This window comes from Vicugna pacos, chromosome 2, assembly GCF_048564905.1.
Source record: "Vicugna pacos chromosome 2, VicPac4, whole genome shotgun sequence".
Classification (NCBI taxonomy): Eukaryota; Metazoa; Chordata; class Mammalia; order Artiodactyla; family Camelidae; genus Vicugna; species Vicugna pacos.
This window is the reverse complement of record NC_132988.1, coordinates 83,608,783-83,625,406: the sequence shown is the minus strand read 5'-3', so window position 1 is coordinate 83,625,406 and position 16,624 is coordinate 83,608,783. Positions and strand designations below refer to the sequence as shown.

At 34.7% G+C, this 16,624-nt stretch overlaps 1 protein-coding gene across 1 annotated transcript in view; it reads right to left on the bottom strand.

The window, feature by feature from the left end:
* Window positions 1-16,624, bottom strand: part of PDCL2 (phosducin like 2) — a 33,224-nt gene that overhangs the window by 7,197 nt on the left and 9,403 nt on the right. The window contains exons 2-4 of the mRNA XM_072943602.1: window positions 14,937-15,057; window positions 14,278-14,368; window positions 2,424-2,567 (exon numbers count right to left, since the gene is read on the bottom strand). Of these exons, the coding sequence (XP_072799703.1) occupies window positions 2,424-2,567; window positions 14,278-14,368; window positions 14,937-15,057 (356 nt within the window). The remainder of the gene's footprint in view (window positions 1-2,423; window positions 2,568-14,277; window positions 14,369-14,936; window positions 15,058-16,624) is intronic.

The following is a 16,624-nucleotide window of genomic DNA, read 5'->3' as shown; positions in this document are numbered from 1 at the left end:
CTAATAAGGAACTAATATCTAAAATATATAAAGAACTCATATAACTCAATACCAAAAAGCCAGACAATCGAATTTAAAAATGGGCAGAAGATCTGAATAGACTTTTTTCCAAAGAAGACATACAGATGGCCAACAGGTACATCAAAAGATGCTCAACATCATTAATCACCAGGGAAATAAAAGTCAAAACCACAATGAGCTATCACTTTACACTTGTTAGAACGGCTATCATCAAAAAGACAGGAAATAACAAGTGTTGGGGAGGATGTAGGAAAAAGAGAATGCATGTGCACTGTTGGTAGGAAGATAAATTGGTGCAGCCTCTATGGAAAACAGTATGGAAGTTCTTTTAAAAACTAAAGATAGAGCTACTATATGATCTAGAAATTCTACCTCTGGGTAGTTATCTGAAGGAAAAAACCCTAACTTGAAAATACATATGCACCTCCACATTCACTGCAGCATTATATACAATAGCCAAGATATGAAAACAACCTAAGTATCCATCAATGGAGGAATAAATAAAGAAATTGTGGTGTGTGTATATATAATGGAATATTATTCAGCCACTAAAAAGAATAAAATTTTTCCAATTTCTGACAACATGGATGGACCTCAAGGACAATATAATAAGTGAAATAAGTCTGACAGAGAAAGGCAAATACCACATGACCTCTCTTATATGTGGAATCTAGAAAGAGAAAAAAAATGCTCATAGATACAGAAAACAGACTGGTGACTGTCAAGAGTGAGGGGGATGGAGGGTAAGGGAAATGGGTAAAGGGAGGCCAAAGGTAAATATATATAATATATATAAATAAATGAATATATATATTTATTCAAATATATATATTCAAAGTGGGGAATCACAAAAATATCTTTTTTAACTTAAATATTTTATTTTCATCTGACATATATAAACATACATTCATTTAGTAATCTTTGATATTGGCTCATGGGTTGCTCATTGGAGTTCTCTGTGGCTTTTTTCATCTAAACTACACCATCAGGCATTGTCTTCTGTATTTTCATAGTTTGGCACTCAAGTCAAACATCTCCCTTTCTTCTACAACATCTAATAAGTAATCACATCATATTGATTCTATCTCCTTATCTCCTCCGTATCTATCCTCTCCTCTATTTCTCTGCTGTCTTATTCCTTACCTATCTTATCTGAGCAGCATCAGATTGTCCTAAATGGTTTCTGTGTTCCAAGTTTTGGTTCCCCAAATTCATTCTAGACTCTGCTGAAAAAGTTAGCTCAGCATGAAAATCTCATCGTGGAGCAAATGCTTTTCCCTCAGGCATAAAATCCTTCAATGGCTCGTCACTGCCTTCAGGACAAAGTCTGGGCTCCTACGCATAACTTTAAAGGTTCTCCATGGTCCAGCACCTGCTGATCTCTCCTGCAACAATGTCTGCCTGCTAATACTATGTAGAGTCCTCCAAAGCAAGATGATGCCACTTATGTTTGTACCTCGGATTGAGCTGTATACTCCACTCAAAATACCCCATTCAGCCTGTCTGCGTCCTCCAACTCCATAAACTTGGGGAATCTTAATTTTTGAGGCCAACATCAAGAATTAAAGTTCAATTCTTCTATCCTCCAAGGGTAGAGCTTACTACACCCTCTTCAGTGTCTTTACTCTGTATAGAATTCAAACATAGACCTAAAAGATATTATTATTACATTTAATTGTCTCCCTCTACTGCACCAACATTTCTTTAATGGCAGAGGCAGATATCTTAGATGTCTCTGCATCTCCAGCATCTAGAAAATCCCCAGAAATCCTCTTAATATTAAGTGATGTTATTTAACGATTTATGGAACAAGAAACTAAGAAAAGCAAAGTAAATGCATTATGTGCTTAATTTACATTTCAGAACACACATATATCATTTCTTTTGATAATTATAATCTGCTACAAATCTAGATACTGCTTTATTTTAGTGGATGGCATGCTAAAAGTAATATTAGAAAAATACGTACTGCCTAACTTAAGTCTGAAACGGTTCTATAAATACACACACATACAATCATACAAATACAGCAAAATGTTCATTGTTGAATCTACCTGGCTGGTATTTAGAGTACTCACTTTATCATTCTTTCTACTTTTCTGTGGGTTTCAAATTTTTGTCAAGTTTTTTAAAAATTAACTACCAAGAGTACTTATTTTTCTAAGAAGTATGACAAGTTCTTTCAATTAGGCATGAAAATATATTAAAGTACTTAATTTAATCCCTGAAGCCAATGACTCTATAGATATATTAAATTTTCTTTTTCAAGTTGAAGTATAGTTAATTTACTTTATTTCTTTTTCTTGATTAGTCTTTTTATATGCTTTATAAAACATTAAAGCCAAAAATATGTATCTTAAAACATTAGTATTGAGCATTTTGCAAAAAGCTATGATAATTACCTTGATCTGTATAGATGAATTATAACCCACACATCTTTTTCTGCATTTGTGACTTCATTCACATACTGATTTCCAGAAATTTCTCTTAATTCCCCAAATTTTTGTTTTTTCTTAAGAGCTTTCCATTCCTGTAACCGCTTTTCTCTAATTAAAAAAATGAAGTTAAATTACATAAGAAAATTGTTACATTCTTAAGGCCATTCCCATATGCAGTAACAATTTAGAGCAATGGATGTAATGCTAGTACGTATCAAACACTTTAAATGATGACAGAATAACTATTAATGGCCTTATCATGCCAATTTCTCTTTTTTTATATGGGAATATGTATTATCATGGGTATTGCAAAGTATAAGAAGTTAGTTATTGACTATTTTTATTTAATACTAAGTCTTAATCATATCAATATAGTTTATTTAGACATTGGGCCAACAAATTCTCATATACAGGTTAGATACTTATTAAGGAAAAATATACATAATAATAATAACTAACGTTTATTGAGTACTTACTATGTTGCCAGGAACTGTTTTAAATGCATTACATTAATTTAATCCTTGAAAAACTTTATGAAGTTAATACTATTATTTTCCCCACTTATATGCTCTTAACTATCATGCTGAGTTTCAGTTCAAAGCCTTTGTGAATATGTATAGTTACTTATTATAAATTTATTGCAGGTAGAGAGATGGTAGAGAAGAATGATTACTCTAATATCAGACTAAACGGTTTAAATGCCATCTCCCACTATCAGTAGTGTGGACTTGGGCCACTTATTTAATCTCTCCAAGCTTCAGTTACTCCCCAGTGTGAATAATACTAATACAGACTTTCATGGGATTGGTCAGGATTAAATGTAAACATGTAAATTTCCTAGCACACAGTGAGTGTTCAATAAATGTTACCTAGTTATTCATCTATGGGGAATCTTAAAACTTTGTTAAACAACTCTTTCAAAATTTACATACTTTGATTTAGGTGTTAAATACTTGAACTCATGAAGTAAATCCAAATGGTTTCTGACACATCTACAAGTATCTCAAAAAGTTACTGCTCTGTATCTCTAAGTTATCTGGGAGTACTTACTCCCCTTCTTTCTGTGTGTATTAACAATATTTTCCTGTTTTCTGTATTCTTGATCCTCTGGCACCTGGGACCTTGCTGATCCTGGAGAGGCTGCCCCTCCCAGGAGCAAGCTAATTCCCAAAGAGAGGTAACACTCACCAGAGAGCACATTCCTCAAATATAAACCAACCAATCCAGAGCCCAGTCCCTCAGCCACCTCCTCTATTGGGCTGAGCCCCTACCCCCTTGACCAAATCATCCCTGGGCCAGGTACCAGACAACCAGAGATAGACACTATAGTCCAGAGCCTGCCAAAATCATACAAACTTGCCAGTCCTAAACCTGCTTACCCTGCCTAGCTTGTCTTTCCCACAGAAACTACATAATGGCTCATGTCTATGTTATCCCCTCACTCCTCCTGCTTCTTAACCAACTCTGGTGCTTCCCATTGTGGCCCTGCATTGTGGGGCATGCCCCTACTCTTGAGACCTGAGAATAATAATGGCAGTTATATCCTGATCTGTTGATTTCACCTGAATACATACAAAATCCTGAGTGTGTTTTAAAACACACTCAGGTGTGTTTTCAGCTCCTTTGAGTAAATACCACTGGGTCCTTATTTCCCATATTAGAAACATGTCCAGTAAAACCACTCACTTCATATAACAAGTAATCCAAGCAAAATTAAGCCTAGAGGAGAATGTCAAGAATAGTAACCCAAGTCTAGGGTCCTCTCATCGTTCTCAAACTGAAGTCCTTCAATTTTCCCTTTACTGGCCCAGATATTCAGAACTTACACATACTCCAGTCTTTGGGTAGCCCTATTTTGTTTGTATTGAGTATTTTGCATCACTATCATTAACTTCCTTCAGTTTGATCTCATTGGCTTAATATCTTTCAAATTTTTCAAAGTTTTTGTTCCAGTGATGGCACAATGCCCCACTTAATGGTGCAATCAAATACTTCTCTTCTTCCTCTCCTTCACCTTCTCTTCCTCATTTTCCTTTGTTATTTTCAGTGGAATTGGGCACGGAAAGACATACATACCTGGGTTAGTTTTGCCATCAGGAAGTGACAAAGTGTTCAATGGCCTGCATTTTTCACCTAACAATCATATCAGTAGGGATTCAGGTGCATAAACAGAAAGCCCTCTAGCTATTTTAAGCAGCAAGAAGCTTAATCTGAGGAAATAAGGGCTTTACAAACTCAGTGGAAAGATGAAGGAGGAGGCTCCAGACTTGGCTACTACGAATGACTCCCAGAATGACATTGCAAAACTGGTCTACCAAGGGAACAGCTTTCTCTGCTGCAATCCAGAAACTGGGGAATCTGAAACTAATGTTCCAATAGTGTCCTAATATCAAACTACTCTAGGGATCAGAAAACTGCTGGAACAACTATTGTCTCTAGAAACTGTCGACTGAAATAAATGCGCATCCTGAAAGTTGAGAGTTATATTTTATTTGATGGGAGGACTCTAGCCGGGATGACAGCCTCTCAGATTGCCCTGAGGGACTGCTCTGAAGAGGTAGGGGAGGAGCTAGGATATATAGAAGCTTTTTAACAAAGACCAGGTAGTTGGAACAATAAAAGATTATTTGCTATCTAAAGAAAAAAAGGCATCTCAAGTTAAAGAATTTAGTGCTTTTCTACGTATGGGAGGTAACAAACATTTGGGCTCATTGAATTCATTCCTTTGACAAGCATCTAGCTATCTAGGGCCAGTATCTTGTTCTTTATTATTCTGAGTCCCCTCAGAGTGCACCATTGTGAGTGGCTGCAGAGGCTGGGCTGCAGGCTTGTCTTCGGAGGCTGGCGGCGGGGGAGGGGGGGGGCTGCAGTGGCTGGCTTCAGCATTCTTTGTTTACTGATATGGTTTGCAGTATTTTTTATTTACAGAATATCTTCAGCAAAGACTGGAGAAAATATTTGCAAAAGACATATCTAGTAAAGAATCGTTATCTGAAATATACAAAAAACTCTAAAAAGTAAGAAGTCAACAATACGAAAACAATCTGATTTTTAAAAATGGGCTAAAGATCCTAACAGACACTTCATTGAAATAGATGATGACAAATGAGCATATAAAAGGATGTTCCACATCTACGGCATCAGGAAAACACAAATTAAAATAGAGACCACTACGCATCTATTAGAATGGTCAAAATCTGGAACACTGGTAATACCAAATGCTGGAGGGGACTGAAGAAACAGGAACTCTCATTCATTGCTAGTAGGAATGCAAAATGGTACAGCCACTTTGGAAGATAGTTTGGCAGTGTTTTGTTTTTTTTTTTTTACAAAATGAAATATACTCTTACTGTATGATCCAGTGATCAAGTTCCTTGGTATTTACTCAAAGGAGCTGAAAACTTACATTCACCCAAAAATCTACACACAGATGTTTATAGCAGTTTTATTCATAATTGCCAAAACTTGGAAGCAACCAAGGTGTCCTTCACTAGGTGAATGAATAAATAAACAGTGGTACATCCAGATAATGGAATATTATTCAGTGCTTAAAAAAAAAGTGCAGTCAAGCCATGGAAAGACATGGAGAAATCTTAAAAGCATATTACTGAGTGAAATAAGCCAATCTGAGAAGGCTATATGATCCCAACTGTATGACAATCTGGAAAGGCAAAACCACAAAGACAATAAATATATAAGGAATTGGCAGGGGAGAGGGATGAATAGGCAGCCCATGGAGGATTTTTAGGGCAGTGAAAAAACTCTGTATGGTACCATAATGATGAATATACGTCCAAACCCAAGAATGAACTATAATGCACATTATGGGCTTTGGGTGATTCTGATGTATCAATGCAGGTTCATAATTATAACAAATATATCACTCTGGTGGGGAATGTTGGTAATGGGGGAGACTATGCATGTGTGGGCACAAGAGGTAAATTAGAAATCTATACCTTCTAGTCAATTTTGCTTTGAACTTAAAACTGCTTTAAAAAAAAAAGGTCTTAAAATTTTTTGTTGTTGTTGCTGTTTTTGTTTTGGATTTAAATGGGGAATTTGCTTTAAGTCAGCACTATCAAGATGACTACAGAATTTTCTCTTAAGGACAAGTAAAATTTTAAAAGGCTACGGGTCCCTTTTTCCTTAGATCCGAAGTGACAACAGAGATATTGAAATAATGCCAGAATTTGATGGCAATTAGAATTGTACTTTTGATGTGGAATATGCAAGTGAAAGAACTTCTGTGTATAATATCTCCCTTTAATCTCTGTGGCAGAGACCATTTGGGTTGTCATCAGCACAGCTTCTTCCAGGACTCACAGGAAGACTGCATTTGCCAGCTTCCCTTGCGGTTAGATTAGGGCCATTAGACTGGATTCCGTCCAATGGAACATAAGTGAAAAAGGTATGTGCATTTCTATGACTTATCCCTGAAATGTCCCACCCCATCTTTCATACTGTCTTCCTGGTCTGCAACCCTGGACGTAAAGGATTCTGAGCTGATGAAGCTCCAAATGAAAAGAGCCCAGATCCCTTGTCATCACCTGGAGGAGAGCTGCCCAGAAGTATAAGACATACATCACCTGTGAGTGAGGAACTTCCCTGTGTGAAACCACAGATCTTGTAGCTGTTTGTTACAGCAACTAGCATTAATTATCTTAATAAATTCTGCTGACATAAATGATTCCATCAGTAGGTTGGTGATCTCTGTACAACACTTGCATTCTTTGAAAAACCCTAATAATTCACTACATATGATTATTTTAAAATACTGTTTATTTGTTAATATTTCTTTTAAGATGTTTGCATCTATGTTTCAAAAGTGAGATTGATCTAAAGCAGTATTTATCAAGTTGAGGCATGCGGACATCCTATATGAGAATCACTTGAGAATGGCAGGTTCCACAGATGTGCATATTCCTGAGACTCAACCTGAAGTTCAGTAATATTAACTCTTGGTGCTGGTCTCAGGAATATGCATTTTTAACTTTATATAATGGACGTTTATTAACATTTACAGTAGTAAAGAGATCCCAGATATATGCATCTTCCGTCAATAATTTCTATTCATGGTCAGTCTTCTTTCATGGCTAACCCCAATAACTCCCCTTTTCAAGGGTTCTTCTGAAACAAATATAGGACATCATGTCATTTCATCTGTAAATATGTCATAATACATCTCTAAAAGATGAGAATGTTTTAAAAAATTTAATTCATATGGCATAATCATACCTAAAACAATGGCAATTCTTTAATATATTCAGATATTGTTCAAATAATCCTATTCTCCATTTAATAATGTTATTTAATTGTGGTAGAATACACATAAAATTTTAAAATTTACCATGTTAACCATTTTTAAGAGTTAAGTTCTCCAGTTTTTAGGTTTATTTATTCAAGTGGGGATCTAAATTAGATTTATAGAGTAGTTATTATATCTCTAAAATCTCATTTAATACACAGATTCTTTTCTATCTCTTTTTCCCCTAGAAATTTCTTTGTTGAAGGAAATCAGATTGATTGCTTGTCCAAACTTTCCCATAGTCTGAATTTAGCTTATTCACTATCATGAAATCAATTCACACAAGAAATCTAAATTTTTCAGAACTATGCTAGGTGATTATTTTGACTAACCACCTTAAGAACCATGAGTCTATTTCCTATCTGTACTAGCCTTGTCTGATTATGATAATAGTATTATATTATCAATAATATAACAATGTTATATGTAGTAAATTACTAAGCTTGCCATCCCTCTAGAAACAGAAATATCTATGCCTTGAAAAGTAGAGAAAAATCAGCTACACAACAAATTTTAAGACACAGGCGCTCTTCTCAATTATATTTTTCTATCTCTTATTGAGTCAATTTCAGAAATTATTTTTTCATTAAAAATCATATTTTAAAAATGATGTATATGATAATATATTAAATTTTCTCCTGTGTCTGGCTTCTTTAATTCAGTATAACATTTTTGAATTTCACCAAAGTTATTGTATGTATCAGCAGTTTGATTACTTTCTCAGAGTAGTATTCCATTTCATGAACACATTCCGATTTGTTTATTCATTTACTTTACTTTAGTCATCTTATTGATGGACTTTCGGGTTGTTTCCAGTTTCTGGTTATTATGAATATTCTTGTACAAGTCTTTGTATTAATTTATACTTTCAATTATCTCAAGTAAATATTCAGGAATATAACTGAATGTAACTGGGTTATATGTTAAATGTATATGTAACTTTAGAAGAAACTGCCCAACTATTTTCCAAAGTGATCATATCAATTTCTCCACAATTTTTAGTTTTAAGCTGTAATATAATTCATATACAATAAAATTAAACTATTTAAAGTATATTATTCAGTGATTTTTAAAATATTCATGAAGTTGTGTATCTATCACCACTAATTCCAGAATTTTTTTTATTGCCCCAAAAGAAACCCTATATCCATTTACAGTTACTCCCTCGTCCTCCCTCTCAGGCCCTGAAAATTAATAATCTGCTTTCTGTCTCACAAATTTTCCTATTCTGGATTTTTCATATATATAGAATCATGTAAGATGTGACCTTTTGTCACTGGCTTCTTCCACTTAGCATAATATTTACAGGGTTCAGTCCTGTTGTAGCATATGTCAATTCATCATTTCTTTACATGGCTGAATAATATTCCATTGTATGAATATACCACATTTTGTTTATCCACTCACCAGGTGATGGCCAGTAAGTTTCTTTGTACTTTGTGGCAACTGTGAGTACTGCTGGTACGAACATTCACGTACACATTTTGTGTCCTCAATTCTCTTGGGTATATATAACTAGGAGTGGAATTGCTGGATCATGGTAATTTTATGTTTAACATTGGAGGAAATTCTAGACTGTTCAAAGCAGTGTACCATTTTACATTCCCACCAGCAATGTATGACTGTTCCAAATTCTCCACCTGCTCACCAACATTTTTGTTATTTTCCTTTACTATAACCACCCTAGTGGGAGAGAAGTGGAATCACATTGTGGTTTTGATTTGCATTTCCCTAATGACTAATGATATTAAGCATCTTTTCATGTGCTTATTTTCTATTTGTATACCTTCTTTGGGAAAATGTCAAGCCCTTTGAATGTTTTTAAATTGGGTTATTTAGTTTTTTGGTTGTTGAATTTTAGAAGTTCTTTATACATATTTTATACATTCTTTATACATTCTGGTTAGTAATCCCTTATCATATATATAATTTGCAAAAAATTTCTCCCATTCTGCAGGATGTGTTTTCACTCTCTTGATAGTGTCCTTTGATGCACAAATATTTTAAATTTTGATGAAGTCCAATTTATCTATTTTTTCCCTTTGTTGCCTGTGTTTTTGGTGTCATATCCAAGAAATCATTTCCACATCCAAGGTCGTGGACATTTCTCACTGTGTTTTGTTTGAAGAGTTTTATAGTCTTAGTTCCTACATTTGGGTCTTTGATATATTTTGAGTTAACCTTTGTACATAATGTGAAGTAGGAGTCCAACTTCATTCTTCTGCATGTGGATATTCAGTTTTCCTAGACCATTGGTTGAAAAGATTGTTCTTTCGCCACTGAATGGTCTTGACACCCTTGCTGAAAATCATCTGACTGTATATGAGATGGTTTCTTCCTGGTCTCTCTACTCTATTCCTTCAGTCTGTATATCTATCCTTATGTCATTATGACACTGTTATAGTGTTATAACAATTTTGATCTTTCTCAAATTGCTTGGTTTCCAGGATCTGGATGTGTTTCTTTTTACTCATTCTGCCGATTTCTGCCTTTAATTGGAGATTAATTGGAGTAATTTAAAATCCATTTACATTTAAAGTATGTAATGTAAGTGCCTGACATTAAGCTTTTGATTACTGAGGCATTTATTTCAAAAGACATCCATCCTCCTTGAAACCATATTGCCAACTGTATGACACAGCTACTAGCAAAACAACCAGATAAAGAATTAGGCTTCCCCACCCATGAAAACGCTTTCTTTCAGAGAGCCCTTCATAACCTAGATAAATGACCACTTGAGTGACCCCTCTTCTCCCTTCCTGTGCCCTAATTCCAGCTCTTATGCTCCAAACTAGCCAATAAAGAGTGAACCCAAGAAACCTAGATATCCTATCAATGGACCTTAATAAAGGCACATCCCCTGATCTTTACCCTCCTCCCTCTCTCTGAGACCTGGCTGAGTGGCTCTCGGGCACATTGTGTATTCTTCAGGACTTATGAGGAATAAATCTTGTTCCTCAAATTTCCCTGACAGTTTCTTGCTGAAGTGCATCCTAAAATCATAATAAGAGCCACAATAACCAGTCCAGCCACAGCTATGAGTCACACAGGCCCAGGTGAGCACCTCAGGCATTCCTAGCCGACAGCATCACTATCAATACACTAGAACTGAAACAACAAAGTAATTACTGAAAAAGAAGGACTGACTTCTGCCATTTAGTTATTTTCTGTATTTCTATGCCTTGTATGCTTTTTGTTCCTCAATTCTTTCATCATTGCTTCTTTTTGTATTTCCGTACTCTAGTTGATTTTTGTGATACACCATTTTGCTTTCCTTTTCTATATTCTTTTAGTTTTTTCTTAGTGAGGATTTATTAAAATTAGTATCTTACAATAACGCACTGTGAATAATACCAACTTAGCTTAAACAGCATACAAACACTGCTCTTGTACATCTCCATCCTTCCCTCTTTATATTGTTATTGTTACAGACTACATTGTTATATATAGTGTGTCTACTAACATCAATTTATAATTACTGCTTTATGAATTTGCCCTTTAAATCATATGAAAAAAGGAAGTTAAGAACCAAAAGTACAGTAATATTGGCTTTTATATTTACCTATCTTGTTACCTTTACCTATGTTATTTATTCTTTACATAATTTTGAGTTACTGTCTAGTATCTTGTAATTTCAGCCTAAAGGACTCCTTTAGCTAATTTTCAGTACAATTCTAGTAGTAACAAGTTCACTTAGATTTTACCTAGGAATGTCTTAATTTCTCCTTCATTCTTGTAGCATAGTTTTTTCAGATATGGAATTCTTGGTTGACAATTTTGTTTGTTTGTTTGTTTTCTTTCTTGCAGCCTCCAACATTTTTGATGAGAAACTGGCTGAAAGTCTTATTTTAAGGGATGCATCTTTGTGTGGGTCTCTGAGTTTATCCTACTGGGAGTCCATTAAGCACCCTGGATTTGCAGAATTATCTTTTGTTAAATTTGGGAAGTTTTCAGTCACTGTTTCCACAAATAATCTTTCTGCCTTTCTCATTTTCTTTCTGCTGGGACTCCCATATGCTAGCTAGTTCACCAAAAATGTACCACAAGGCCAATTAGGCTTTGCTCAGTATTCTTCATTATTTTTTCTTTCTGTTTCTTAGACTCAATACTTTCAATTGTCCTGTCTTCAAATCATCTCTTTCTTCTGCTGGTTCAAATCTGCTTTAGAAGCCCTTTAGTGTATATTTTAAGACAACTATTGTACTTTTTAGTTTCAGAATGCCTTTTTGGTTCCTTTTAATAATTTCTATCTCTTTATTGCTATTCTCATTTTCTTCATATGATGTTTTCTTGTCTTTGTCCATGGCTTCCTTTAGCTCTTTGTACATCTTTAACTAAGTTGCCTTAAAGTTTTTGTCTGGTAGGTCTGACATACTGGCTTCCCCATGTATATTTTGTGTTGATTTATTTTGTTCCTTTAAAAGGGTCATACTTTCCTGTTTCTTTTAATGCCTTGTGATTTTTCAATGAAAAACGTTTGATTCTTATAATTGATAACTCTGGAAATCAGATTCTTCTCCTGCCCCATTTTTTTTTTAATAGGGTGTGCCTGCATCAGGGATCAGCCTGAGATGAAAGCATAAGGTCTTCTTAGGTCTTTTCTGAGCCTCCACCTTTCCCAAGTCTTTCTAAATTCCTCCCATATATATGGTTGTTCAAAATGTATATCCAAAATCTAAAAAAATACAAAAACAAACAAACAAACAAAAAAACCAACTGGAAGCAAAACACAGATAAAGCTCCTTAAAGTCCCCTGGAAGCCACTTGAGCCAGTGGGGGTTGACACAATGGCAGCTGCTCTCTGTGCCTGCACCTCTGCATTCAGAAGCAGAAATATGCAATCAGAACACAGAATCTTGATATTTGAGGACAAAGTTCTCATTGCCTACCCTGGCTCCAGCAAGCTGTGCCAGAAACACAGGTTGCTGTTGAAACAGCTGCCTGCCTTGGGGATGGGGGAAAAAGGATTGAGATCAACCAATACTAACTGCAATTTATCAGCCAAGCTTCACCCTGCAAGTATTCAAGTAGACTCCAGAGTTTCAAAGCCATTAGTTCAGACAGTTTCTGCAAGTACAGTGTTGCCTATGTGGAGAGATGGATTCCTGGAGCTTTCTACCTCTGCCATTTCTCCTGGTATCAACCTGGCCAGTTTTTGTTAGAAAATCTCTCAAATTTGGGTTTCTCTGATGTATCTTATGATTAAATTGAGGCTATGCATTTTTGAGAAGGATAACATAGAGCTTATGTGTTCTCATTACATCATATTAGGAGTCATTTGATGTCAGCATGTTTTATTGGGGATATTAATCTTGGTCACTTCCTAAAGACAGGGTCTGCCAAAATCTACACTGTAAACTTACTATTTCCTCCTTTATAATTACTAAATATTTGGGAGTGATACTTTGAGATTATGCAAATATCCTGTTTCTATTTAAACTTTCACCCACTCATTTTAGCATCTATCAGCAGATCTTGTCCATAAGGTATTATTACTGTGGTGTTCTGATGGTCATTTTTCTATTTTTCTCATTCCATCTACACTTATTAATCAGAAATCTTCAGTGAAGAAGAAGTGAATTTGTTTATATATTCATTTACTTATCTATATCACTTTGGGCTCAAGGATAATTATTATTTTTATAATCCCATATTACAATTATTTATTTTGTTGTTCAAACTGTTCTAACTCTGGCCATTGTAATATCTTTTTGTTTGGCTCCTGTGCCTTAAAAAAATTTTTTAGCACTTCCTTAACTTTCAGATACCACAAAATGCTCCAGGTTCATACTCTTCTTTTTCAATTCTCACTGTGGAATAAAGCAGTCCTCTAAGGAACACTGGCTCCTTTTGTTGGAGAACAGTAATATGAAACAATAACTAAGTGCTGGGTGTACTCCTTGCTACCAGAGGATAGCTGCTTCTAACCCAATATACTGATTTTTTTCACGTTAAATCTACCTTGGATTCCTGGGACCAATCTCACTTGATCTGGATGTATTATTCTTTTTTTTAATTGCTAGACTTAATTTGTTAATATTTTGTTAAAAATTTTTATACTTACATTCATAAGAGATATTTTTCTGTAGCATTCTGTTTTTAGTATCAGGATAAGTTGGGAAATCTATGCACTTGTTCTAATTTCTGAAAGAATTTGTTTATGATTGATAATTAATTATTCATTAAATGACAGAAACCCTTGACATACATCATGCTAAAAGGAAAATCATGGCCTTCTTTTTACTGGCCTTCTATTGATACTTTCTACTTTACTCATATGTAACTTGATAAAGTTCTGCTATATATTATTGAAGAGTTTTTTGTTTAAGCCAAGGCAAAAAGATCAGGAAAAAAATCCATCTTACATAAAGTGAGTTAGTTTTAAAATATTACTTAAAAATTAGTTTTGTTCTTTTTAAAATATATTCTATAGACAAAATAGGGCTTTTTCTTATTTCATTCTTACAATATTTCATTCAAAAACTCTTAAATTATCCAAATAAATCACTGTACCTATATATTTCAATGGCTTTCAAATCTTCATCATCAAATTCATCTTCTGCTTCCTTTAACTGTGCAAGAGTCATCTTTTCATATGGTTTAACTAAAACAAAATAAATTGTAGATAATTCAGTTATCTAAAAACTAATTTTACTTTATAGTCACATGTCTAGAAAAAACAATATATTACATAAATGGAGACCAAGAATATCTTTAATTTTGCAGTTTCTCCAACAAACAAAGCTATATTGTGGCTGACTGCTTCAGGTTTGTTCAAAGTGTTATTTAGTCCCTCAGAGTTCACAGAACTATCAGACTACATTTAAAATAGATGTAAAAATCAATTAGGCTTCACAAATTTAATTTTCCCAAGTACCTGGAAACCTTGACAAGTAATACATTCTATATAGAATGATCAAAATAGAGGTAATCACAAGGTAGAGAAACCCCACTAGGTTAGATACCAGGGCATGTCAGCTCTGATATTAACTAGCATGTAATTTTCAACACATGAATTAGGAATTTTAGGTGCCAGCATCCTAATTTCAAAAGTACGGGTGGGATTTATATTAAAGTATTTCTAATGTCTTCTCTCTAAGTTCATGAAATGCACTACCATTGTTATAATTGTATTATTCCTTTCATCCAGCCCACCAAATACACAACTATACCCATTGCTTCCTTCTGCAAACGTAAAACCATTTCTTCAATTTCATCTTTTGGCTCTTCTTTTGGAGGAAGAATGCCAAAATCTCTTAAAATTTCATTCCACTCTGTATCTTCATTTGGATCCTATATTAAAAAAATAGAAAATCTATTAGCATAATTGTGCATTTTAATATGTGTAAAATTGATATATTGCATTTCCTATGTAATTGTTCATGAACTCTACAGATACACTAGATCATTAGTTTCAAAGAATAGAACAAAATGGCCTACTTTTTCCCCATTTCCCAGTACTAATATGACTATATACTTTGATAAACAGAATGTATCCTCTACTCTCAAAGTTATAAATATATCTAGTGTTAATGAAGAAACTTGTATAAGTCATGGAAAATTATTTGAAGACTGTAGTAGGTAAAACCAATCCACAGCATGCGAACACTGTTTTCTTTTTCTACATAGGCATTCAAGAACTCCAGATGAACTTGCTTCTTTTCAGTTGTATAGCTTCATGGGACTCTTACTCACAAGTTAAATCTTAGAAGAGGCTAGGAATCTTTTCATAGTTCAATTTCTGTCTAACCATAATTTCCTTCTATGAAATTTAACCTTGTTTTCTTTGTTACTTAAGCTTTGATGTTTTATTTGCTGCTCTTCCTGAAGTTGTTTGTCACATATTAACTATTGTTTTGAGAGAATACTTTGGCAAACAAAGGATAGGATGGCCTTGAATGATTGCCACCTTTGGGTATTCACAACCTGCATAATCCTCTCTCTGATTATGGGTGAGAACCATGACATGCTTCTAATCAATAGAATAAGGCAAAGGTAAAGGAGTATCACTTCTGTGATTTTATTCCATAAGACTAATTCCCATCTTGCCAGTACTCTCTCTGACTTGCTGGTTTTGATGAAGTAAGCTGCAATATTGTGAGGCTGCCATGGAGACAACTACGTGACAAGGAAAATGTACTCAACAATCAGCTAGAAACCGAGGTTCTCAGTCAAATAGCTCCAAAAAAATCCTGAATTCTGCCAACTACCATGTAAGTGAACTTAGAAGTGGACCCTTCCTCTGTTGTACCTTTAGATGCACCCCACCTCTAGCTGACTCTTTGTGGAAGACTCTGAAGCAGAGGACCCAGATAAGCAATACTTAGACCCTTGACCCATAAAAACTGAGATAATAAATGTGTTATTTTAACTCACCAAGTTTGTGGAAATTTGTTATGCAACAATGCATAAATAATACAAGTATCATCTTGTTTCTCCTCTTCATTCTATTCTTTGGCCAAAGTTTTGGATTTTTATTCATACAGGGTCTTTTACTGGTCTCTCCATCCACAGGATCTTCTGATCCCCATTCTTTCTATATGTCATAACAATTAAAAATCACCACCAGCAGGAGTTACGCATTTGGTAATGTCAGACTAGATATTTTGGATCAAGCCTTTTACTGAGGACAGCCAGTAAAACTGGACAATATAGATGAAAACCAGTTTGAAGCCACTGGAGAATCAATCAGGCAGTGAAAAGAATTATGGCAAGAACATCCCAGATGAAAAGGAGATCCAGAGAGAGCAGCTTTATGTTTGGGTCCATTGCCCTTGGGTCAACTGTCAATTCTGGAAGAGGTCAGGAGGTGGAGAAATTGAATAAAGGTCCACAAATTTGAGTACTGTGACCAAGGACA